The 24234-nt window shown below is 45.3% G+C and overlaps 2 protein-coding genes across 2 annotated transcripts; one reads left to right on the top strand and one right to left on the bottom strand.

Annotated features, from left to right (window-relative positions):
* Window positions 1-1802: 1802 nt before the first annotated feature.
* Window positions 1803-7101, top strand: LOC146672338 (nucleoside diphosphate kinase B-like). The gene is made up of 5 exons (XM_085404917.1): window positions 1803-1895; window positions 3785-3915; window positions 4974-5075; window positions 6237-6349; window positions 6906-7101. Exons 2-5 carry the CDS (start codon window positions 3799-3801, stop codon window positions 7021-7023), a joined length of 450 nt encoding a protein of 149 aa, XP_085261043.1. The 5' UTR covers window positions 1803-1895; window positions 3785-3798; the 3' UTR covers window positions 7024-7101.
* Window positions 7102-9877: 2776 nt separating this feature from the next.
* On the bottom strand, window positions 9878-24098 carry LOC146672337 (MBT domain-containing protein 1-like). Its single transcript, XM_085404916.1, has 18 exons — window positions 23948-24098; window positions 22733-22967; window positions 22516-22649; window positions 21140-21251; window positions 20568-20647; window positions 19981-20098; window positions 19068-19202; window positions 18842-18930; window positions 18663-18761; window positions 18185-18320; window positions 18019-18074; window positions 17263-17367; window positions 17036-17183; window positions 16442-16524; window positions 15440-15677; window positions 15294-15365; window positions 14678-14866; window positions 9878-14280 (listed from the first exon to the last, which is right to left on the bottom strand). The coding sequence occupies exons 1-18, from the start codon at window positions 23966-23968 to the stop codon at window positions 14174-14176; spliced, it is 2157 nt and encodes a 718-aa protein (XP_085261042.1). The 5' UTR covers window positions 23969-24098; the 3' UTR covers window positions 9878-14173.
* Between the last annotated feature and the right edge of the window lie 136 nt (window positions 24099-24234).

Here is a 24234-nt window from a genome sequence, read left to right as displayed (position 1 = left end):
TGAAGGTTGGAGCTTTGGATTAAAGACTCGTACAGAAGCGAGTGCGATTTCAGTTGTTATATAACAATCGCCCTCCCTTATGTAAGAATTGCACCTCTTCAACTTACAGAGCAGCAACGGAAAACAGCGTCGAGGAAAGGATAAAAGGAAACGGTATTATTACGAGTTCACAGATTTCTAACAGTCAGCATCCAGGGCTGCAGTTCCTTTAATGACCAGCAGAGGCTCCAGCAGTGAATGAACAGCACGGTTTATTCAATAAGACTTGACTTGTACGATCTACTGCAATATCAAGCGCCTTGAGCCAACTGTTGTTCTGATTTGGAGCTGTATAAATAAAACTGAAAAATTGAAATCAGACAAGACAGAGACAGAAAAGTGTTCAAGGAGCTCAGAGATCAGAAGGTTCAACACAGGCAGAAACAACAAACCCTAGATAACAGATATCACAGCGGGGATTTCAGCAAAGATGGCGGTTAATGACGTGCAGCGCTGGCGTTCAAGCACCTGGGAAGTGGGAAAAAAAGAGCTCAGTGCATCATGGGAATGCCCCAGCAGCCTACTGCGGTGTAACTCAGGGAGGATTCAGCCCTAACTGTGGGCTTCAGCAAAAAGGAAAGGCTGATCTTAGAAGCAGATGTCTGTCTGCTGAATCCAGACTGGGAGCTGGTTCCAGTCTGTGATGTGCTCGTTATATAAAACAAGTATAAATGAATTTAAAATGCTGCAGCTGCTTTAACCCTGACACACACCAAGAAGAGAGAGCACATTACTCTGATTCTCAGCTCCTTCCACTCACGTCCTGCTAAATATAGAGAAAAATGCAATGCCCCACTTTTTGTCTCTAAGTCTCTCGATGGTATGGGCCCAAAATATATCAGGGGTATGACTGCTGAGCTGGGTAGGTGTCTCAGATCCGCAGGGTCGGGTCAGCTTGTGGTGCGCAGAGTTCAAGCCAAACATGGTGAAATGGCTTGAATCAGCTCCACAGTCAGCACTGCTAACCTGAACATAACATATTTATGTTTATGTATTTATGTCAACATCTTTCTCTCTGCTTTTGTAACTGAGCCTCTGCTTGATGATCTACAATCACTGTTTGATGATTTTAGAGATAAAACTGTTAAATGTGCATGAAGACATTTTGTAGTTGCACACAATAAGATATTTTTAACCCCCCAAAAAGTGAATAAAGGAGGTCTTTTAAAGTGGAGAGTTTTTATTAAAGTTTGCAGTTTTAGAAGAATGTTTGCTGTTTGAGGACATTTTGGATGGTTGTGGAAAAGACACAGGTCCCCACAAAGACAGGTAAACAAAAACACATACACACATAAATATCTGTCAACAACTGACACAGATTTAGACCCACTGTGCACACACACACACACGCACACACACGCACACACACACACACACACGCACACACACACAGACACGCACAGACACACACACACAGACACGCACACACACACACACACACACACACACACACACACAGACACACACACACACACACACGCACACACACACAGACACGCACAGACACACACACACACACACACATACACACATAAATATCTGTCAACAACTGACACAGATTTAGACCCACTGTGCACACACACACACACACACGCACACACACGCACACACACATACACACACACACACACACACACACACACGCACAGACATGCACACACACACACACACACACACACACACACACACACACACGCACAGACACGCACACACACACACATATATATATTTCTGGAGCCCCTCCCCCGCGGAGAAGCCTTTAAATAGAGCCGCTCTGTGGTGTTGTGGCCTTGGTGATCACATCCCCGCCGCCAGCAGATCGTCTCCACAAGTTCTTCTCCCATCCCAGAACCAAGGTAGCTATCAAACACAGACGCACACGTATGCAGCAGATCACATTTTTACTTCATGAGCAACTTTCTCCTAATATTAAAAAGATGTTTTACAAAACATTTTCAAACTCATACATTTGAGTTTTGGTATAAAATCAGTCAAAATATAAAATTTAAGCTTCCAGTTAAAATCTGATCCGCACAGAAACTTTACAGCTGATAAAAAATAATCCACTTTTATATGATATCTGCGCCTTCACAGACTAAATATGATAAAATTATTTAGTGACATCGTGTGTGGGATTCTCGTTTTGTTGGCTTCTTTTTGAAATGACTTCAGTCTTGCAAAACTTTGTAACTTTGCAGCCCGCTGCACTCTTGGTGTCACAGCTCTGCTAATGTGATATGAAGGTGCAATTAAAAACCAAAAAGTAATGGAATCAAATCAATGCTACTATAACTTGATTTTTTTTTAACTGGAACTTTCCAGACATGCCCACCGGGGACAGAACTTACAGAGTGTCTTTGACTTTAAACATAATGCTCTCCTCAGCCTCATATTATTCCCACAGGCAGAGAGACCACATCAGACAGATTTATGGTCAGCTGTTAGAAACTAGTGAATTTCTAACAGTAAAGTTTGAACTTGTCTTAAAAATGTTCAGTTTAATGAACTCAGTTTAGGGAAAACATGTCAAAGGAATAATGAATGTTTTAAAAATGTTTATTATGTCGCAAGTCTGCAGCAGAAATCTGCAGTTTAAATCTGGTAAAAAATGAAGCGTTAAATTGGTGATGTAGGAGCAGCAAATGTTTTTTCTCTGACCGTCTCTACAGCTGTTTCCTTGTGCACGAACGAGCTGCGAAATCAGTGTTTCACAAACCAAAAACACGTTTTTTCATCAGAATTCTTGTTTTTAGTTTGACGGGCCTGTTGGAGGTTTTTGTAAATTTTCAGCAAATAAAATAATTTCTGCATATGGAGGCTGAACTTTTAAAACCTCAGAGCACATTACAATCATGACATCTTTAAAGCTGAAATTTTAGCCTCAGAGCTGTCAGATATCAGGGTCTCACTTAGTTCACTGAAATCTCAGATTATCATGGCCAAGTTTGTGCAGACAAGGACTATTTTTAAATATGCATATATGCACAACGAGAACATTTTCTGGAGGTATAAAAATGCTGAGAGCAGCTGTTCTCTAACAGCAGGCCGTCCCACCTGCTCTCAGTTGCTGTCGGCGTCACGCCAGCAGATTCCGGCGGGCAGTAAAATTAGCAGCGGGGCCTCCGGCACGCCGAGGCTTTGTCCAGAGTTATGAGCAGGCTCAGATTCGAGCGGCGGTTGCTACGCCGGGAGAAGAAGAAAATGTGGTCCAGGAAGCTCAGAGGCAGCTCTGGTTTCACATCAGGGGGAAATTTAATATCGGCAGCTCTCACTGAGCTGTGACTGAAGGAGACGATGTGATGAGATGTGTCAGGATAAAGCAGACACACCTGAGAGGGAGGAAGAGGAGGAGGAGACACTCACAGAGACAAAGATGAGACAAATGTGGTTTTCGGGGTAGATGGGTCGTTTCCCTCCTTCTGGCCGTGCTTCGTGTTCAGCTCAGCGGTGTCTCCTTCACACATCTCCAGCTTCTTTTTCATCCAAAAACACTTAAGCCTTCGGCCCTGCAGGCTCCTCCTCCTCTGCAGGAATCTAAACATGTTTAGGAAACTATCGATCAAATTTTACATTTGATCGAAAATTTAAAAAAATATATTATAAAACATTTCTTATTTATAAAATATATAAAATATTTCTGTATGGTTTAGTTTGAGGACACACTGTGTGCTGTCAAACAAACGCTCATCAAAGAACTCATCTCGTTTCCTGTGGGCTGACTGATCACTTCCTGTTTCCTGTGCAGCCTCCTAAGCAGACATGGAGCGTACCTTCATTGCCGTGAAGCCCGATGGCGTCCAGAGAGGACTGTGTGGCGAGATCATCAAGCGCTTTGAGCATAGAGGCTTCAGGCTGGTCGCCGCCAAATTCGTGCAGGTAAAAACGACGCCAGGCGCCACAACTCACATACAAACAACTGATCAGCACATACTGACCACCAGCAGGGGGCGTTTCTTCTCTGCTGCAGTTCATTTGTTCATAAAAGTGCAGCTGTCAGCTTTAAACTGAGGCTTTGAACCAGCTTCATCAGAACAGAGTTCCATTCATAATAATCCTTCTTTACCTCACACCAAGCCTCGTTGCAGCCGCTCATCATCTATGTCTGAAAGCTCCTCCCCCTTTAAGGCAGCTTTCTTGATTAGCAAAACTGGATTTGAGCAGCAGGTGGGTGGGGCTTCTATGCTCCCTCTATGACATCATACAGATCCCAGATTAGAAAAAACAGCATAAAGTGAGTGTTTAGAGCAGCCTGTTTGTGCAAAGCGAGCTCATTATTCGAGACTTCAGTTTGTTTAGTATGAAAGTCCACACAGGAACAGGAAATACATGACAGGAAATAAGACGAGGGTCACTACCTTGAGTTGTTTTCCTGTATCCTACATGAAAATTCTGTAATTTCAGAATTTTGCTCATATGAAGCCACGCTCACGGATCTCTGATGATCTGCAGAGTCCAAGTGTTTGAGCCGGTACGGTGTAAATATTAGAGACGATGTAAAAGGCTGGAGCGAGCCAAGCAACATGGTGTGACAGGAGGTGTTCGATTAGAGGCGATGACAGGGGCTGAGTGCTTGGCGTTGTTGAAGTGAAGCCAGTCGTCTCGGTGGATTCATGATGAACATGCAATAAAACACCTGATACCCCCCTCCCCCTCCAGCCCCCTCCTCTTGGCAGTCCAAGTGTGGATAAAACATGGATGTAACCTCAGGTTTAAAAAAACTGGGGCTTGTTTCACCACTTGTGCTCATAAAGAGCTCAGATTGGATAGAAGCCTCATGCTCAGCTGATGAGTTTATGGTCTCAGTGTTGCTGCTTTCAGGCCTGACTGAATAAAACACAAAGTTCATTTTTAATACTGGTCCCGTCGTTGGGCCGTGGCCACCCAGTGACTGACTCGCCGATGAATGTGTAACTTCCTGTATTTGGTGTCTTCAGGCCTCTGAGGACCACATGAAGAAACACTACCTGGACCTGAAGGACATGCCTTTCTACACTGGACTCTGCAAATACATGTCCTCTGGACCCGTCCTCGCCATGGTAACACACATACAAACACACTCAGCTCGCCTCTAGCGCCGCCATCACACACATATCTTTCTCGCTTTATCTCTTTCCATTGCCTCACTCGTCTCTCCATCTATTCACACCCTCTCGTGTTCAAGGCATCGTGCTCCGACCTCCACCGGACAAACATAGGAGACTTTAATCATCCAAGCTTTATTTAGCCTGACCTCGCACACGTTTGCAACCAAAAGGGGATAAAAACAAAACTGCAAACAGTTTGAGTTTGAGAGGAAATATGAGGCACCTAAAACTGCAGTTCCTCTGACATCCACTAGAGGCTGCAGCAGGGAGTCAGTCCCATTTTAAACGTTTACAGCAGAAATAAACACGTTTACATCCTGATACACAAACAGCTGTTGTTTTTTATAACTCACCTGTTTAAATTGTATTAAGGCTTAAATTTTGCATTATTAGGGGCGTGGCCTTTTTGAGTGACAGGTGGATGATGGCGACTTAGGTTTTAGGCTGTAGCTGCTAGCTGTCTGCTAGCTTCACCTCAACTGAACCTCTGGACCTTGTTTGTGCAGCTGGAGCCTTTTAATGATGTGATCTGACCATTAATATGGCTGCTGTGAGGTTAATGGATCTAATGGATCTACACTTTGGGTGCAATCGCCAAGAAGGCGCTATCAGCAGGGGCGCCACTAGGGGGCACCACCCCCCCTCAAACAGATCATTATAGATTTCAAAATCTTATTTGGTTTTCATATGTATTTATTTTCAATAAAATCTACTTTAATAATCATTCTCTCTTTATTGACATATTTTTCATTAACCTATGTTTAAAATACAACTTTTTCAGTGGTCTTGAGACTTTTTGTCCAAAACTAGAAGACAGTGTTTACATTTTACTTCTATTCTGGGTGAGTTCAAGAGCGCCCCCTATAGAGCAGCAAGTCCACCGAGGAGGCAGTTCCTGACAATTTAGAATATTTAATTTGACGTGATGGTGACAGAAAACTGAAACTGGTGACATCACAGTGGTCTCGTCCATCTTTTAGATACAGTCTATGGATTACACTGGTTTGTTCTTCCTGTATCACTAAAGTAGAAAAGAACTAAAACTGTTCACCTTTCAACGTAAACATCAAAATTCAGTTCAGCTGTTTGTAAGTGTGTGTTTGTGCATTCCAGGTGTGGGAGGGTCAGAACATTGTGAAGCTGGCCAGGATGATGCTGGGTGAGACCAACCCCGCTGACTCCAAGCCCGGCAGCATCCGTGGTGATCTGTGCATCAACATCGGCAGGTGAGCAAGCGACCACAACATGACTGCCTCTGTTTTATAACACAACATCACGCAGAGCAGACGGACCCACACAACTCACAACACTGTTGTTTTTCAGCCAGTAATAACTCAGTGTAGTAAAGATTAGGATCTCAGTGGGATAAAAGTGTCTCCTCCCAGTCCTCCATCCCGGCTCCCCCCGGCCGTAGCATCATCAGTATCACTGTAACATATTTCACTTAGCCTTACTGGACACACACACCATGGTCGGGAGTCAAACCCCCGACCTGAAGGTCCAAAAGCAAGTAGTGTTACCACTGCATTGTCCAGCTGCTGTGTGTGTGTGTGTGTGTGTGCGTGTGTTAAGACATTAGAAAACTAAAACACTCACAAAATGTTAATGAGATCTCTTAAATTCATAATATTTTAAAGTCTTAACAAAATGTGAAAAATTTTAACGCATTTTTGAAATGAGACATTTTCTATTAGCTGTCTGAAAGAACCCCTCCCCTCCCCCCACAAACCCTGAAATCATTGATCAGTTATTGATCCGCACCGATCACCTCCGTCTCCACAGGAACATCATCCACGGCAGCGACACCCTGGAGAACGCCAAGATGGAGGTCGACCTGTGGTTCAAGGCCGAGGAGTTTGTCACCTACACCCCATGCGCCCAGTCCTGGCTGTACGAGTAAACCGGCCCCTCCCTGCAGTCGATCGTCGATCAATCCACAACATGTAGCACTTATCAATAAAGTGTCATGTTAACAACAGTCTGGATGTTTCTGTGTTTCTCTGGGTGAACGCGGTTTCTACTGTTATCACCAGCAGCAGCAACCAAATCCCTCCGCCTCTGAAAATAGTGCCCATCGAATCCACTGTCTCATCGTGTTCATGTGATAAAAGGCAAGATGCTGCATCAGGTCAGCTCAGGTGCTGATTATTGTTATTAAGACTAAACAGATGTTTTTGTGGTTTCGAGCAGCGATGGCGGCTGATGGGCATCGTCACTGCTGCCAGATCCTCATGAGTGTAAGACGCCAACGGCACACCGGATTGGCAGTCCAGCCCTGCACTCGTCTGTTCATAAGTGGCCAGCTGGCATTGAGTTAGCTGTGCATCTATCAGATACCCTGTCTGTAGCTGTGAACCTCAAACTCATTCTGGTGTTTCTCTAGCTTTTATTTAAAGTTCTTCATCATTTTTCAAATGATGGATCTGACTTAGATCCATTAACACAGGCCTAAAACCAGCTGGGGATTCCCCAACCGCCTGGAGAGTGGTTACTGCAGGTTGCTTGGTTTTGTTGGGTTGCAAAGAGGTATGCAGGGGTGCACCAAAAACCTCTGTGACTGTGAAAGCAAAAGGACATAGTATTTCTGTTGGGGACTATTTTCAGCAGCAGTTTGATACTGGTTTGAGTTATTACAAGGGAAAATTAAAAAACAAAAACTGTGGTCTGTGCTGACATACTGTATAAGTAAAGTGGAATCTGATTAGCTTGAGTCATCAACACCAAACAGCTGGTAGCCAAAACACCAAGTATGACCTCTACTCGACTTCAGAGGGCGGAGGCATAAACCCACACGTTCATGGCTGAGCATGAGTAATGCGATGCTGATGATGAATGAGAGAACTCAAACAGACCCATCAGCTGAATCCTACCCTCCTCAGCAGCTGACCCGACATCAGATAAACTGTCGGACCTCCAAACTGCTGAGTACAGTCCAACGGGCCAGACCCAGGAGGGAAACCCATCAGGCTGAAACTCAGATCCAGAGTGCCGGCTGATGAGCTGACACTTGTTCCTTTTTACAGAACTGAGACGCAAAGACAGAAACAGACCTGTGACGCTTCCAGCTCAGTTAATTATGTGGATTTGCTGATGTTGACATCTTCCTCTCCAAGTATGCACTCCAGTCCAGAGCTTTTACAGATTTAAGGTGTAAACTGCCAATCAAAGGGTCAACAGTTCACCAAGATCCAATATCAAAGTCCCGATTTGGGCCAAAAAACCTTCAACACACGTGTGAAGGACCCACGACCCGACCACCCCTTCATGCTTTTCAGCATCTGCATTATTACGGTGGCTGTAATAACCAAGTGGGGAATTCTGGAGATCACTGCCGTTCTGAGGTTCCTGCTTCACGTCCATGGATGTCACAAACCGGACTGAAGAGAAAAGGCAAACTCGGTGATGTCCAACAACCATGAAGACATGCTTGACTTTGTGCCATGAACTGGCCTGAAACAATGGTAGTCTGCAGCTGCATGCTGAACTTTCGTAGTGAAAAGTTTCCACCTGCCAGTCCATGTCCATTCTCACCTGTAGTCCGGAGATCTGGGTATTGGCACGACTGAAGTTGCAAATACAAGTGGATGAAATTAGCCTCCTTTGAAGGTTGGCCGAAGTCGGAGAAGAAGGAAGACAGCCGAGTTGGTTCTGGCATCAGGTGAAGATGGCTCCTGTCTGCCTCTTGAGGTTTCTCAACCCATCGAGAAGGACAAGCAGGAGAAGACCCAGTACCTATTGGAGAGAATACATCTCATGTGGTTTGGGGAAAGCCTCAAGATCCTCCAGGAGAAACTGGAAAATGCTGCTGGGTAAAAGATCTGGATTACCATCGTAACCTGATGCCACCTCACCCTAACCAGGTACGTGGAGGATAGTGGAGGGATGTTTGTTCTAATGTCATACAAACCTCTGACGCTAGTAGATCTCAAGTTTTGTACCTTTCACAATTCAGTCTTGGAATTTTGTGTCTGATCCAAATTTGGACATTTTTCTGAACAGTGCATGTTAACGAATGTCCCAGTCTAGTTTTGACCCATAATCGGTCTCGAACTGGACGTTAGCACTTCGATATTTTTGGATCCGTGTTTACCGAAACCTTTCAAACATCAAACTCACTTAAAAAAAAAAACAAAAAACAAAAAAAAAAACCCATCAAACTCATGATTTCAGTGAATCTGATCTTAGAATCCAATTAAACTCCTACGTTATATGATCGCAGTCCCAGCACTTCAAGTTCATTTAGTGACCTGATATTTAATAATTTGAGATTTTATTTTTCACAAAAAGTATTTTACACACACACACACACACAAACACACAAACACACACACACGCGCACACACACACACACACACACACGCACAAACACACACACGCGCACACACACACAAACACACACACACACAAACACACAAACACACACACACACACAAACACACACACACGCGCACACACACACACACACACACACGCACAAACACACACACGCGCACACACACACAAACACACACACACACAAACACACAAACACACACACACACACACACACACACAAACACACACACACGCGCACACACACACACACACACACACGCACAAACACACACACGCGCACACACACACAAACACACACACACACAAACACACAAACACACACACAAACACGCACACGCAAACACACAAATACGCACAAACACACAAACACGATAATGTTATAAACACTGAATATTTTAGTTTTTTCATAACATTTTATTGCATAAAAATGTAAAGTCAGTCATTTCTTTTACACCTACATGTCATCATTTCTTCACAATCATGCTGTCAAAAATTGCACAATGTATTAGAAAAAAGCTTCATGAAATATAACATCAGGTTGTAACTACACTTCTGTTCTCAAAGACAGTTAAAGTACATATATATATATATATATATTTAGATATTTATATCCATCTAGATATACTTTTAAACATTTGTATGTTTTAATAAGAGCTCAGTAAAAGTCATGTTCACGGCACGAACATGTGGACAACATGGACAGAAGTTTGGGACAAACCTGTTTTCATCAGTTTGAACACACAAAAAAATATTCATGATTTCTTCTTTTTTAGTTCACATTTAAATAAATCTGCAACAAGAAAAACACGAGGCTGATCTCTATAATTTCACATTAGTTTGTACTTCAGGGAAACAAACGTAGATAAGTGCAGGCACTAAACCTGAGCACTGCTGTGGTTGCTGATTACGAGCCTGTAATCTCAGGAAAATGGGACTAAGAATATTCTTGGGAATTACATTTTCAGTTTTTTCTTTTTTCAGAAATGCTAATAATCCCGACCCTGGATCAGATCAGATGCTGTCTAATTAGGCCGGCCTGTTAGCACACGGAGTCAGAAGGCCAAAGACGCCCTGGTCCCACCTTCGTAAACACGTCATCTCAAAGCATAAACTCGTTAACTACAAACAACTTTGATTAAATTCAGTTTTGGACGATGAACTGATATTTTGGTTCAGATTGCACAGTTTTAACCGCAGAACTTTAAATTATAAATAAATGATGCCCCCCCGAGTTGTAATCTAATCCTCCCTTTTAGAAATCAAATTTATATATACTTGTAACACAAATTCATAAAGTGAATCTCACAGCACAAGGACGATTATTTTCCAGGGTTGTGCGCACATCCAGTCCTGCTGCCTGTCTTACATTTGAAAAACAAATATTGGTCTCCCAATTTGTGTGACTTAAAATTCAAGTCAAAATTGTGCAGCCACAGACATCCACGTGTTCAGGTGTGGGTTCGAGTCTCAGACTTTACAGCCAATCCAATCGTGCAGCTGCTCCGTTTCCCTCTTGGTTTGGAGGACTTCCACTCGTATCCATCCACGGGCGACTGTGGTTAGTGACCAAAGCAGCCACGCAGTGTCACCCTTAAGCACTCATCCAACCATCCAGGCGGGACACATTTTCCTCTAGCGACTGAAGGTCAAAGGGGTTACTGAATGGTCTCTAGGCCGGTATGACTGAGACCCCGTCAATCACCTGACACCAGATTATTATCTGAACCGATCTTAGACTGGGTGAAAGATTTTACACCCGACTCCAGAGCAGACACGCTTTTATTTTTCACCCATTGTCTTAAGACAGACTGTAAAATACTCAAGTCAGTCTATTGCAGTGCTGAAGCCACTTTGACACTGGTTGAGACGTTTGACCCGTCGGCTCTGACCCTGAAACCAAATTGTGTAGCCCTGCACCTGACCTTCAGTTTGGTGCTTATTTCACGCAGACTCTATTGATTCATTTCTGAATTTTTGCAGCCAATCAGGTTTGAGTTCAGCACTAATTTATACCCATAGAAAGACCAAATTAATTCCTATAATAGCCACACACCCAGTTCAGATTCCAGCTGATCTTCCTGAGATAACAAACATCTTTAAAAAGCAACCACTGTCAGCATCAGCCTCCAAACGCTCAAATCATCTTTAGGTCCCAATTCTCAGTCTAAGAAACGGCTTCAAATCCCACAGTTTCCACAATAATAAACCACAACTTCTCCTCCCACTGGGATAATCACACATGACAATATCACAAACTGGCGTGGAAGACCGGCGACCCACTTCACTTTCACCTCTGAATACAAAACCTAGTACAAACACAACTTGTTCACCAGACTCAGTTTGTCAAAATCAATCCATAAAAACATTATCAAAGGCGTCACCTACAGACAGCACCATCATACACGTAGAACTGCGATACTAGATTCACACATATAAACGAACACGAGCACACGGACAGCAGTGCGAGTTTAGAAACAGGTTCAGTGCGCAGACGCTCACAGCTCAGCGTAAGACTCGAGTCTCAACGACGGATCTGTGAGACGACTGCAACACATCAAACAGCTCACACAAAACAACACAAATATAAATGTAGACACTTTTTAAAAAAATGTATCAAAGTAAACGGTTTCATTTTTAGTTTTTTAAATGCAGTACGTTAAAACTGTGTCTATGACGTGAAATTATTACATATTAAGGCAAAATTAAGAAACTAAAGTCTGAGTTTATGTTATGAGCTAATAATGAGTAACTGGTTTTGTCTTACTGGGGTAACGCCGGGAGAGTTACACTTTTAATATATCATAATATTATGAAATCCAATACACTGAGGAGCTGAAGCATGTCATGACAAAAAACTAAACTAAGAAAATATTTTACAAATTATTTTTAAATCAAAATCTTTGAAAGTGAGAAACTTCAAAATGCAAAAACATTCATGCCTCTCTTAAAGAAGCTGATTAAAGATCATCAGTCGGTTCTTCGCTGGTACTGAAGCTCAATTTACTTACAAGAGAAATTAAAACTGACGAGAATCAAGTTTGTGTGATCAGGGTTAAAACAGACAAAAGCAGGAACAGAGAAATCGAACACGTCGACAGATAAAGTCAAAACTATGAGACGGCAAATTTGTGACGCATTAAAAAAAATAAATTAAAAAATATAAAAACATAAAAAACTTTCTGTGGGAAATCATAAGAGTGTAACATTAAAGAGCAAAAGTTTAACACTGAAAGGTAAAATAAAGTAACTAGTAATGTAGCATACTCGCATACAAGTCAGGATTACATTAATATGAGTTTTTCCCATTATTGTTTCCAAAGTTTAGAAAATACGTAAAGTTGTTGTGTTTGAGCAGATGTTACGTTTGTAGCTTCAGCTCTTTAACATCTGTGTGTTTGTGCAGCTCCACAAATATGCTTTCAGCTTATTTTGGACTTATATCCTTGTCAACGTACACTTCACTGCCTGCAGAGTAAAAAACACAGATAAAGGAACATTTGGACATTTTTAGACATCTGTTAGCTTAAAAGCTACTTCAGGCCGTCCCCCTCACTCAGAGCGTCCCTCCACGCTCGATTTGATCAATTCAAGTACCATGATCGTCTTCTATTACATATAGATTTTAAAATAAATCAAATATACTCATTTTACAATTTAAATATTTTTTTTTAACCCAAAAATCGTAATTTTGTTTATACTTTTCTGAGGTATCCATACTGCGTAACGACGACGTACTTTTGTAGGTTTTTAGCTGCTGAAGTACTTCTGATGAAGACATCAGTGTGGTCAACAGTGCCTTTGGCCAAGGCTGTAAACTCAGTTTTTTCTACGTTTGGATCTGTGTGATGTCACAGAGAGGGCCAGCCAATCAAAGAACGTCGTGTCAAAAGGGGGTGGGGCTAAAACAGCTTGTATCAGAGAGAGGAGGAACTGAGATGGTGCATAAGATAAAGAAGAGTTATTATGAACTCTGAATCATGCAAAGCTAATGTAACACCATAAAAACATGGTGATGGAAATAAACAGAGCAGTAATGAATCCAGGACCGAGCGTTACTGCAGACCGCTACATCTTCCATTAACGCCACGCTGGCTTGTGCTAACTCTGCAGTCTTTACCTGGGCCGTGTGGATTCAGCACAGGCTGAAATAAACCCAACGATCCTGTGAAGCTGTGGCTGTGATTGGACGTTTAGCCGTCTCGATGAAACTCAAACACATTTTAAAATCATCAAAACAAAGAAAGCTTTGAGAAAACGTCACGTTTGGCTGATCCTTCCAGCAGCTCGGTGGATTGTCTGCTTCAGCGTCTATCGTGACCGATGCTCCGTTTTACCGTAAAAATAAATGCTGCAAACCTGTGGGCGGAGCTTCAAGAAGTGATCTTTCTTCCTTGGCATCCTCGTTACTCCAGCCGCTCACACTGAAACAGTGTTTTTATGACTACATCAGTAGTTTTAACGTTAGAACACGAACAACTACAAACAGTGGAGATCTGGGCGTTGGAAAAATTGTCATATAAAAGCTGTTTGTTGTTTTAACTGTCCTGCGGCGTCTTCTTCTCTAGCAGGGTTCAATTTTCAGATGGCAGTACACCAAACACAGCTAAAGAACACAGAGTTCTTTAAATGAAAGGTTAGGAGGAGTGGTCCAATGTTGGAGGTCACCAGTAGACGATTTCACATATTTGTGGGAGGGGAAGCAGGATGGAGGAGGCCTACTGCTGGTCCCGGCTGCTGAGGAAGTCTGCGGAGGATCTGTGTGTTTCTGCTTCAGTCCTGTGAGAAGATAACTCGGGCGCTCTGGCATTCTCCTCTCTGACTCCTGCAGAAACACAGACGATGCAGCACTCAGGCCATCACCACATTAAAGAGCATCACGGAGGCGACGCGGCGAACGAGAGAAAACAGCTTTTTGCCTAAAGTGGACGTCAGACTGCGAGGATGCACCAAAACAACATCTTCCTCAACACGTGCATGCAAACCTCAATGAACCGAAGCCACGCTGTAAAGACGAGCGTGCTCCGCACCCACGTGGCCGACTGCAGTGACACACGGCTCGTTGCTGCCGCTGGCTGAGGCTTCATGTTTAGTTTGGGATGTTTGACGACGCGGCGAATGCGTCACACACACCGCGCTGTTCATCTGTGTTTTAATGAGTTTTCATGACGCCCAGATTTGTAAAAACCACAGAAATGAAAGAAGGCTGCACGAGTGCATACCTGCCCCCCCCTCAGTGCGGGGGCTGCTCTCCAGGTTGGCAGAGGGCGGCTGGGCCGCGGAGGCCGGAGGAGGGGGTGACGGGTAATCAGGCGGAGTCTCGTTCTCGTCTCCCGATAGGCTCCTGGGGACACCTGTTACCATGGTGCCGGAGAGGCTGACGGGTCGCTTAGCGATGGGCAGCTTCCTCTCTGGGAGACCAAACAGGTTTTGTTAAAGAGACAGTACAACAATCACGTGCTCATGCAGCTCCTCCTGCTCCGCCCTTTCACCGTTTCTCCTCTTTCTGTCGCGACTGAAATGAAAACTGTTTTTTGGTCTGTTTCGTCTTTTTCTTTTTTTTAAGTCACATCAGCACACGTTTTGTTTTTGTTGGTCTATGATAGTTTGGGTCTGTGGCTGCAGCTGCTCAGTGTTTCCTGTTACTGACATCGTTAGGAGAATGTAACGATGTAAATGTTGGTCTCTGTGGGTGTGACTGAAGAACGCCTCTAATGTAAGAACGCTACAGGGAGGCGGAGCATTGTTTATTACTAAGCAGCAGTTTAACACGCAGCGTCCTGAAGGCTGCACCGCGGCACGTTTGTTACTCAGCGATTTAAAGAGACGCCGCCTCACTTTTCTTTTGTCCTTTGTACTGCTGAGACTTCTTCCTCTGTCTGGATGCTGCTGACTGCAGGTCTCTGGAGCCTGAAACAAACAAAAAAACACACCAGTTTACCCGTCCTTGTCACCATGGAAACTACAGATCAGGTGGGACTTACCTGCGTTAACAGCCGGAGGCTGCAGCTGGTAGCCGGTCAGCTGACACCAGCCCACCGGGTACAGGTCGGGCGACTCGCAGTCCACCCACTGGTCGTACTCGTCCTCCCAGCCGTCAAAGTGTATCCGTAGCAACCGGTGGACGATGCGCGTGACGGTGGCGACGCAGACGAGCCGCGGCTCCATGAGGTCGACGGCCTCCAGCTTCATACCGGGGCGGAACCCGTGGTTGGGGACGTCCTGATGGAGGACACGGACATGACGCGGCCGTTAACACGTGGGCGTTTCTTTGTTTCTAGTCGCCGTTTCGGTTCATTTGCCAAGAAAAACAAACTAAAAAGGCAAAATTGAAACTTTCACTCGGTTCCCTCCACACAAACAAACCCTGCAGTCCTAAAATACTCAGAAATATAAACGTTAGATATGCAAAGTCTTCATGCAGAAAAATTACCAAACTGCTTTTTATTCAAACTGTTTATAATTCTGTGCATCAGCAACATGGAAACGTCTGTTTGCTGTGAGTTAAAGTTACAGATGACAGCCTGTGTGCAGTGAGAAGCTGAGCGGACACAAACCTCTAATCAGCTCACATCAGTGTCAGACCTGCTGCAGACGGCGTTTTTGGGACAGATTTGTTTTCATTCAAACAACAATAAACGCATCAGACACCAACCTGGTGCGTGTTCTGTTGCTGGACCTCCAATTCTTTCTTTAATGATATCTTTGGTTAATTTACCTTCCATATATTTAACTAGAGTCACCTCTACGATGACGATGGTCTGCTGTAAGTGAGTGTAGACGATGAAGCTCCGCCTCTAACCACTGAGCCAAAAAACACTTCATGCGCTCTGGACTGAGCCGTGACATCGTCCTGGGAGTCTTTCTAATAATTTTAGTTCAACATGTCTGCTCTATGTTTCTACATCTACTCCCAGAGCTGCTCAGACTGCATTAAGTCATCATGCTGATGAATCACTGCTGACTTCAGCCCGTTTGAGCCTCACCCTGTTGAACAGGTTCACCGGTGCAGCCACAGACTTGCTCTCCTTCAGATATTCAAACCATCTGAAGGGCAGACTGGAGTAACCTGGACACACAAAGACAGGATCAGTTTGATCACAGTGCACACTACAGGGCAGTTTCAACAACACGACCACAGCTCCGTGAAAGCTGCGACGCTTTGAGAATGGAGTGAACTCCCCAAAGAACAAAACACGTTTTCAAATGTTTCCTGAGACATAAATATGACCAAAAAAAACACGGTTCTGCAAATATCTTCAGAATAATGCTCATAGTGAGGAACTTTATTCTTTACTATGCTGCGGCACCAGTCTGCCCGTCGATCTCCGGCTCCCATCACTTGTGAACAAGACCCCGAGACACTTAAACTCCTCCACTTGGGAGGAGTTTCAGGGTCTCGTCCCTGACCCGGAGTGGGCACTCCACCCTTCACAACATCGTATCATTAAAAGGGAGAATCTGGAGGGATCTGTGTGCAGGGACGAGGCTGGAAATGAGGCTGGGGCAGCGTTAACGACAGCTGCAGGTTAAAGCTGCTCCCACAGCTGCGTGCCGCTGCCTTTCAAAGGCACTCCTACCTCTGGGCGGCGTCAGCTCGATGTTGTTAATCTCACAGAAGCCAGCGGGGAAGATGGAGGGAGACGTGGAGTGATAGCAGAACCAGTCCGAGCCATCGGCCGCCTCCGAGCCGTCTATGCCGATCATCAGGTACCCGTCTGCCAGGACCTGAGGAGGAGGCGACAGGTTAGATGGAGCCGGAGGGCGGAGCAGCCGGTTTCAGAGTGAGCGCTCAGCTCGCTATTACCTTCCTCACTGTGGCCACGCAGATTGCAGACAGATTCAGAGGGTCAATGGCCTCCAGCTTCATCCCATCTTCGAACCAGCGGCCGCTCTGATCCACTTCCTTCACCTTCAGGAAAAACAGGATAAATCTCATTCCTGTTCCTCCAAGCTGCAGGACAATCGTTCATCTCTGGTTCTCCTCCACAGCGTCTTTGTCCCGTCGCCCTCCCCTCAACCCAAGGTCACCGCAGACGGACGACCCCCCAAGCCTGGTTCCTCCTTCCTTTTAAAAGGCAGTTTTTCCTTCCCACTGTCGCCAAAGCGCTCGCTCATGTGACGTTATCTTATTGTGGCTTTTCCTCTTCTCTCTGTGTTATTGAGCAGCTGCAGGCGACTGTTGTTCTTATTTGGTGCTAAATAAATAAAACTGAATTGAATACATCAGTAACATCATTATTACTTAGATAACCATGACTGTTAGTGAAACATCACTGTGTCACACAGTTAGCACTGTAGGAAATATGCTGAGTGGGCGTGACTCATAGAATCGCCAACAGTGGACGAAAACCCATCAGGAAATATTTTGAATGAAATAAAAGACCTTCTGACTTATAATTAGAAACATGTTAAAATTAAAGCCTACATAAATGCAAAATTGATATAAATTGATTTTATGTCCATGAGGAGCCAAACTCCACAGGTGGGACCAGATTACAATCAGGTAACTCAGGTGTCAGCGGATGTAGCAAAGCCAGAGGCGACGTCGGGTGAAGCTCACTTTGGCAAACAGCTGTCCAGGTGCGTCCATCTGACCGTCCAATTTCTTCGACACATCTGGGAACAATCACACAGTACATGTTCTTCATCCTCATGTTACACGCTGGCTTAAATTCACTGTTTTCTACATGGAGTCTGGTGGCCTGGGATCGAATCACCTGACCCACCGGATCGTTTGAAGCGGTGTCCAATGGATCGCGACCATCCGATGCTGTGGATCAGAGGGCTGTACATGTGACACCAGAAGTCGTCGGTCCCATCGTCGCACTCCTCGTACACGAGCCGGAGACGACCGCCGATCACCTGCGACGACGCAAACGTCAGGATAACATTCACGCAAATAATACTAATAAACTGGATAAGCAGAAGAGATAGATCAACAGCTGTATCAGAGGCGGTGGGTGGAGCACCTCAGGGCTCCGTCACTGGTCTACTGATTTATTCCTTTAGATGTTATTTGTTTTGAGAAACTACACAAATGTACGATTAAAATGCGCTGCTGAGCCTCTGGTCCTGCAGCTTTGAGTGTTTCCAGGTAATTTGACATAAAAAGTTATTTAAAATACACAAATACTCATAAACAACGACTCTGGCAAAGAGACATTTGATCTGCCGCCCAGAGATGCTTAGTTTACTGTGACTCACCTGTTCCACCAGAGCCACTCGAGTCCGGCACAGGTGAGTCTTATCCACCACCTCCACCCTCATCTGTTTCTTGAAGGGGAACTGCATGCTCTCCTGCACCTGAACAGACACCTGAGTTCAAACTCAGTTTCAGGACGAAGGTTATTTAAAAAATGGATTACGTGCGTTTTCTACGTCACCTTGGACGCGAAGTCTGGCGGCAGAGTTTTGGAGCCCGTGAGTCTCTTGATCAGGAACGTTTTCCAGTTGGAGAAGCGGTGCAGGATGGCTGAGAACACACACACACAGAGATATAAGTTTACAGCCTAAAAAGAAGTCTATTTGTTCCTGTGAACCTGATTACTCAGGACTGTGAAACTGATCTGAGGTCTGAGGACAAATCTGCAGACAGGAAGTGACCCTTACACTGAGGGGGGACCAGAGGTTTCCCTCCAGCAGCACACCAGCCCACCGGGTGGATGTCTGGCACGCACAGATTCAACCAGAAGTCTCGTGTAGAGTCGCAGTCGAAGCCCTCGTATCTCAGCAAAGCCTTAAAACCTGCACGTGCACGCACACACACACGCACGCACACACACACACACACACGCACACGCACACACGCGCACACACACGCACACGCACGCGCACACACACGCACACGCACGCGCACACACACGCACGCACGCACGCACGCACACACACGCGCACAGACACGCACGCGCGCACACACACACGCGCACACACGCGCACACACACGCACGCACACGCACACACGCGCACACACACACGCACACACGCGCACACGCACGCGCACACACACGCACGCACACACACACACACACGCACGCGCACACACACGCACACACAAATTAGTTTCATCACCCAGATGGTTCAAACTCTGCAGGAGCCCAACAAATATTTCAATCTCATCTGAACAAAATGCAAACTCAAGATTTACGTTAAATTAAGGTCAATTTAATGTCATGTTAGAGCACAGGTGTCAAACTCTGGCCCGCGGGCCAAATTTGGCCCGCGGGCTAATTACATTTGGCCCGCGAAGCCATACCAAATTACTATTAGAGCTGGCCTACTGGTATTATATAGCTAATATATATATATTGTTTAGTATGAAACCTTTGCTTGTTCCATATTCAGTTTTTCAGCAAAACTTGTTTTAGTCCATAAGAAAAGATTCATTCTTATATCTGGAGGAATAAATATATTTCAATAAATATTAACGTTAGCCCGCGACTTGGTTCCAGTTTTGAATTTTGGCCCACTGTGTATCTGAGTTTGACACCCCTGTGATAGAGTGTGTGTGTGTGTACATGTGTACCAGCCAGTTTGATGATGCCAGCGATCCAGTAAACCTTCATGGGCAGCCCGCTGTCAGTGTTCGGCACCTCGACCCGGATGCCTTCGCTGATGCCTCCCCACGAATTTCCCATCGGGACCTGACAAACACACAAAAATAAAATTAACGAAACATCCGACCGCACGCACGGCGCCAGTTTCTTATTCCCGAGGTCTGAGATCGACCCCGAGCGAGACACACGTCCTGTTTTACAGCTCAAACAAATTCACACAAACTCTGAAGTAAGCAGCGGCGAGGTCGTCTGAGCTGGTTTCCTGTCTGTCAATTTAAAGGTAAGACGCACAACATCATCTGCGTACGTGACACGCTTCACGAGAGCCCTGGTGATCCAAGCGTGAATCAGTGAAAACTGCGCAGGGTTAAAGCTGCAATGTTTGACCTTTGACCTCGTGTTTGAATCTCACAAACGCTGGTGACTCTGTAGTCAGGGGGAGGAGCTTCTTTCTGATGATTAACGCAGTGAACTCGTTTCGTCGTGCTAGTATCGACTGAACACTGTTCACAGGGAGCTTCATCATAACGGTGAGAAGGACTCTGCTTGTACCCACATGTTGGAAACAGCTAACCGGCGCTCCCATTACATCTCCGTCTCCAAGGTAACGACCCCAATCGAACAACTCCATGGACACTGCGAAGAAAACAGAAGGCGTGATGTGCAAAGAGAAACCTGACACGTTCATCAAGAAGTGCTCAGTGGCACAACGGCAGGAAAGATTCAACTCCTCTGAGAACTGATGCAGAGCAGAATTCATCCGATGTACGATTTAAAAATCAGCTCGTATTTATTACTCTTTGAGAAGAGCGACCGCTTCGTTCTCATTTCCTGCCGTACGTGTTAAACACGAGCTCGGTGCGTGCGCACTCGTCAGACACGCCGAACCCTCATGTTGAAACTGTTTTTTCTCATCATGGATCAGTATGATGTCACATGGAGCAGACAGAAGCCCCACCCACCTGCTCTTCAAATACTTTGCAGCCAATCAAAAGAAAGTTATTTTAAAGGGGGAGGGACTAGAAGATGAGCCACACCTACAATCTGACCGTGTTTGTGTTTAACATGTAACCAATGAGAAAGTCGATTTCAGTCCCAGCGTGGACGTGTCAGCGCTGCTGAACTCACCGCTCTTCTTGACCCCGCCCTGCTGGTTGGCCTGCTGCTGAGCGTAGGCGGCGAGTTTGGTCATCAGAGGCTGCTTCTGCAGAACCTTGGCTTTCTTGGTAGGAGGCTTTCCCTGACAAACACAGACACACGGAGCCCGTCACACCTAACATCAGAAAAGTTCAAGGCAAAGTGTTCCTACACCCAGGGACCCCTGCTGGTTTGACGGTGAAGCGCCAATAATGAGATAAATACGAACAGGTAAAACAAACAAAGTGTAGAAATAAACGGAACCAGGCTCAGGGAGGGGCGGGGCCATCTGCTGCGACCGGTTGGGGTGAGAGAAGGAAGACAGGATAAAGACATGCTGTGGAAGAGAGACAGAGGTTAATAACAGATATGATTCAGTGCAGAGAGGTCTGTTAACACATAGTGAGTGAAGAAGAAACACCCAGTGCATCATGGGAAACCCCGGTAGCCTACGTCTATTGCAGCATCACTAAGGGAGGATTCAGGGTCACCTGGTCCAGCCCTAACTATATGCTTTAGCAAAAAGGAAAGTTTGAAGCCTAATCTTGAAAGTAGAGATAGTGTCTGTCTCCTGAATCCAAACTGGAAGCTGGTTCCACAGAAGAGGGGCCTGAAAACTGAAGGCTCTGCCTCCCATTCTACTTTTAAATACTCTAGGAACAACAAGTAGGCCTGCAGAGCGAGAGCGAAGTGCTCTAATAGGGTGATATGGTACTACAAGGTCATTAAGATAAGATGGGGCCTGATTATTTAAGACCTTGTATGTGAGGAGCAGGATTTTGAATTCTGGATTTAACAGGAAGCCAAAACAGGAGAAATCTGCTCTCTCTTTCTAGTCCCTGTCAGGACTCTTGCTGCAGCATTTTGGATCAGCTGAAGGCTTTTCAGGGAGTTTTTAGGACTTCCTGATAATAATGAATTACAGTCGTCCAGCCTGGAAGTAATAAATGCATCAACTAGTTTTTCAGCGTCACTCTGAGACAGGATATTTCTAACTTTAGAGATGTTGCACAAATGGAAGAACGCAGTCTTACATATTTGTTTAATATGTGCGTTGAAGGACATGTCCTGGTCAAACATGACTCCAAGGTTCCTCACAGTGTTACTGGAGGCCAAGGTAATGCCATCCAGAGTAAGAATCTGCTTAGATACCATATTTCTAAGATTTTCAGGGCCGAGTACAATAACCTCAGTTTGATCTGAATTAAGAAGCAGAAAGTTAGCGGCCATCCAGGTCTTTATGTCTTTAAGACATTCCTGCAGTTTAACTCATTGGTGTGTGTTATCTGGCTTCATGGACAGATAGAGCTGGGTGTCATCTGCATAGCAGTGTAAATGTATGCTATGTGTTCCTACACCCCCGTTACCTGCAGCCTGGCGAGGATGCTGGCCTTCTTGGAGTTGGATGAGTAGCTCCTGGAGCACGAGACGCTGCAGAAACGTTTGGTTTTGCTGTAGAAGGCGTCTCTGACGCCGACCATGCCGCACATCTCACAGGTCGCTGAGGAGAGCAGAGAGAGAGCAACTGAGGACGCAGATCGACCGACTCAGAAAACCAGGTCCTGATTCTAGACGTGAACTGACCCATGCCGGCCTTCCCGTCGGGGTACGTGTACACCTGACCGTTGGTCTTGATGAGCGTCAGTGAAGAGGAGGGGTTTAGCTGAGTGACCCCTCCTCCTAACTCTTCGTCCTCGCTGTCCTCGGGACTAGAGGCGCCGCTCCCCCCGCTGGACTCGGTGCTGCAGCTGCTCCGGTCCTCATCCAGACCGTCCAGCATTCCGAACGAGTCCCGCCGCTTCCGGGACTGACGCTCCACCTGAGGACGGAAGACAGTCTAAAGTCACAAAGACCCCCAAAAAGCCATTGACCCCATTAAAACTGTATTTAATCCACAGAAACACAATCGTAACCACAAATATTTTATTAAATGTTCTCAGGTTGTAACAACAAAGATCTGTGAAGGTCATGAATATTCCTTCTCTGGTCCATCCTCTGACCTCTACCCATCATCACGTCGCAGCAGTGGGTTTGGAGCTCCTGCAGCGCTGCAGCACAGAGAGGCTGACTGACAGCACAAAGACAGAAGCCACAACACCGGGTCACCTCCAGGATTCCCCTCACTTCCGCTCACTCTGAGCCCCGACTGCGGGGTTAAACCTGTGCACCCCCCGCCCCCTCTGCCAGCATTAAATTCGGCGGCATTAAATTTGTGCAGCACTGCAGTCTGCTCCTGGAAAAGCCGTTTTTCGGTGCTGATCCACGGTGACGCTCCGCGCTCTGAATGTACGAGTATGTAGCGGGAAAAAGCAAAACGATAAACACGTTTACTTTTTATTTAATTAAAACGTGTTTACCGGAATACATGCATGCCGAATTAAAAAACATGTTGTCAGGTTTATGAAACTTTTATAGACAACATCCAGTCCAATGTTTGTCTTTGGAAACAAGCAGCAAAACTAATACCGAAGGACTTTCAAAGGAGATCTGACACGAGATTTTGGCCATAACAGGTAAAGTGAATATAAATCTACGTTTTGGCCGGTTACATAACTACTCCAGTCTTTATATAGATACAGAATTAAACTCTGAGTTGACCTTGTTACCAACTGATGAAATTATCTTGCGTTTGAACATGTGTTTCTGTCAATGAACGAAAGTATCTTAAATTTAACGATTTCTCAATGGAGTTTTGCTTTAACACTCAGTCCGCGGTCGCTTTTAAGCAGTCCCTAAAGCAAGCATTAAAAATGAAGGAAGACCCGCTTCCGGGCGGCTCGGGGGAGCCCCGGGACTCACCAGGTCTCTGGGGTTTTCCATCAGGTGGGGTCGTGAAAGGAGTACGCTCTCTGACAGCAGAACCCGCAGGAGCAATCATTAAAGACCAGCGGCAGACATGTCAACAAAACACCAACTGCTTCGCTGCGCAGGCGCTCGACAGGCTGACGCTGATTGGCTGAGGCTCCTGCTTCGTGTTATTTAATAAGAAATGATGAGTCCTCCAGGGACCCCTGCTGGTTTGACGGTGAAGCGCCAATAATGAGATAAATACGAACAGGTAAAACAAACAAAGTGTAGAAATAAAC

The sequence above is a fragment of the Rhamphochromis longiceps genome, linkage group LG4 (assembly GCF_057381845.1).
Source record: "Rhamphochromis longiceps isolate RC_006_pf linkage group LG4, R_longiceps_female_GT1.1, whole genome shotgun sequence".
Classification (NCBI taxonomy): domain Eukaryota; kingdom Metazoa; phylum Chordata; class Actinopteri; order Cichliformes; family Cichlidae; genus Rhamphochromis; species Rhamphochromis longiceps.
This window is presented reverse-complemented; position numbering and strand designations above follow the sequence as displayed.

Coding starts and splice junctions, on each gene's coding strand:
- LOC146672337 (XM_085404916.1), bottom strand. CDS start 23,968: ATGGAAAACCCCAGAGACCTG. Junction 18,321..18,662: donor GAGTGGCTCTGGTGGAACAG/GTGAGTCACAGT, acceptor GCGTCGTCGCAG/GTGATCGGCGGTCGTCTCCG. Junction 15,678..16,441: donor CGGTGAACCTGTTCAACAGG/GTGAGGCTCAAA, acceptor GTCCTCCATCAG/GACGTCCCCAACCACGGGTT.
- LOC146672338 (XM_085404917.1), top strand. CDS start 3,799: ATGGAGCGTACCTTCATTGCCGTGAAGCCCGATGGCGTCCAGAGAGGA. Junction 3,916..4,973: donor TCGCCGCCAAATTCGTGCAG/GTAAAAACGACG, acceptor TGGTGTCTTCAG/GCCTCTGAGGACCACATGAA. Junction 5,076..6,236: donor CTGGACCCGTCCTCGCCATG/GTAACACACATA, acceptor TGTGCATTCCAG/GTGTGGGAGGGTCAGAACAT.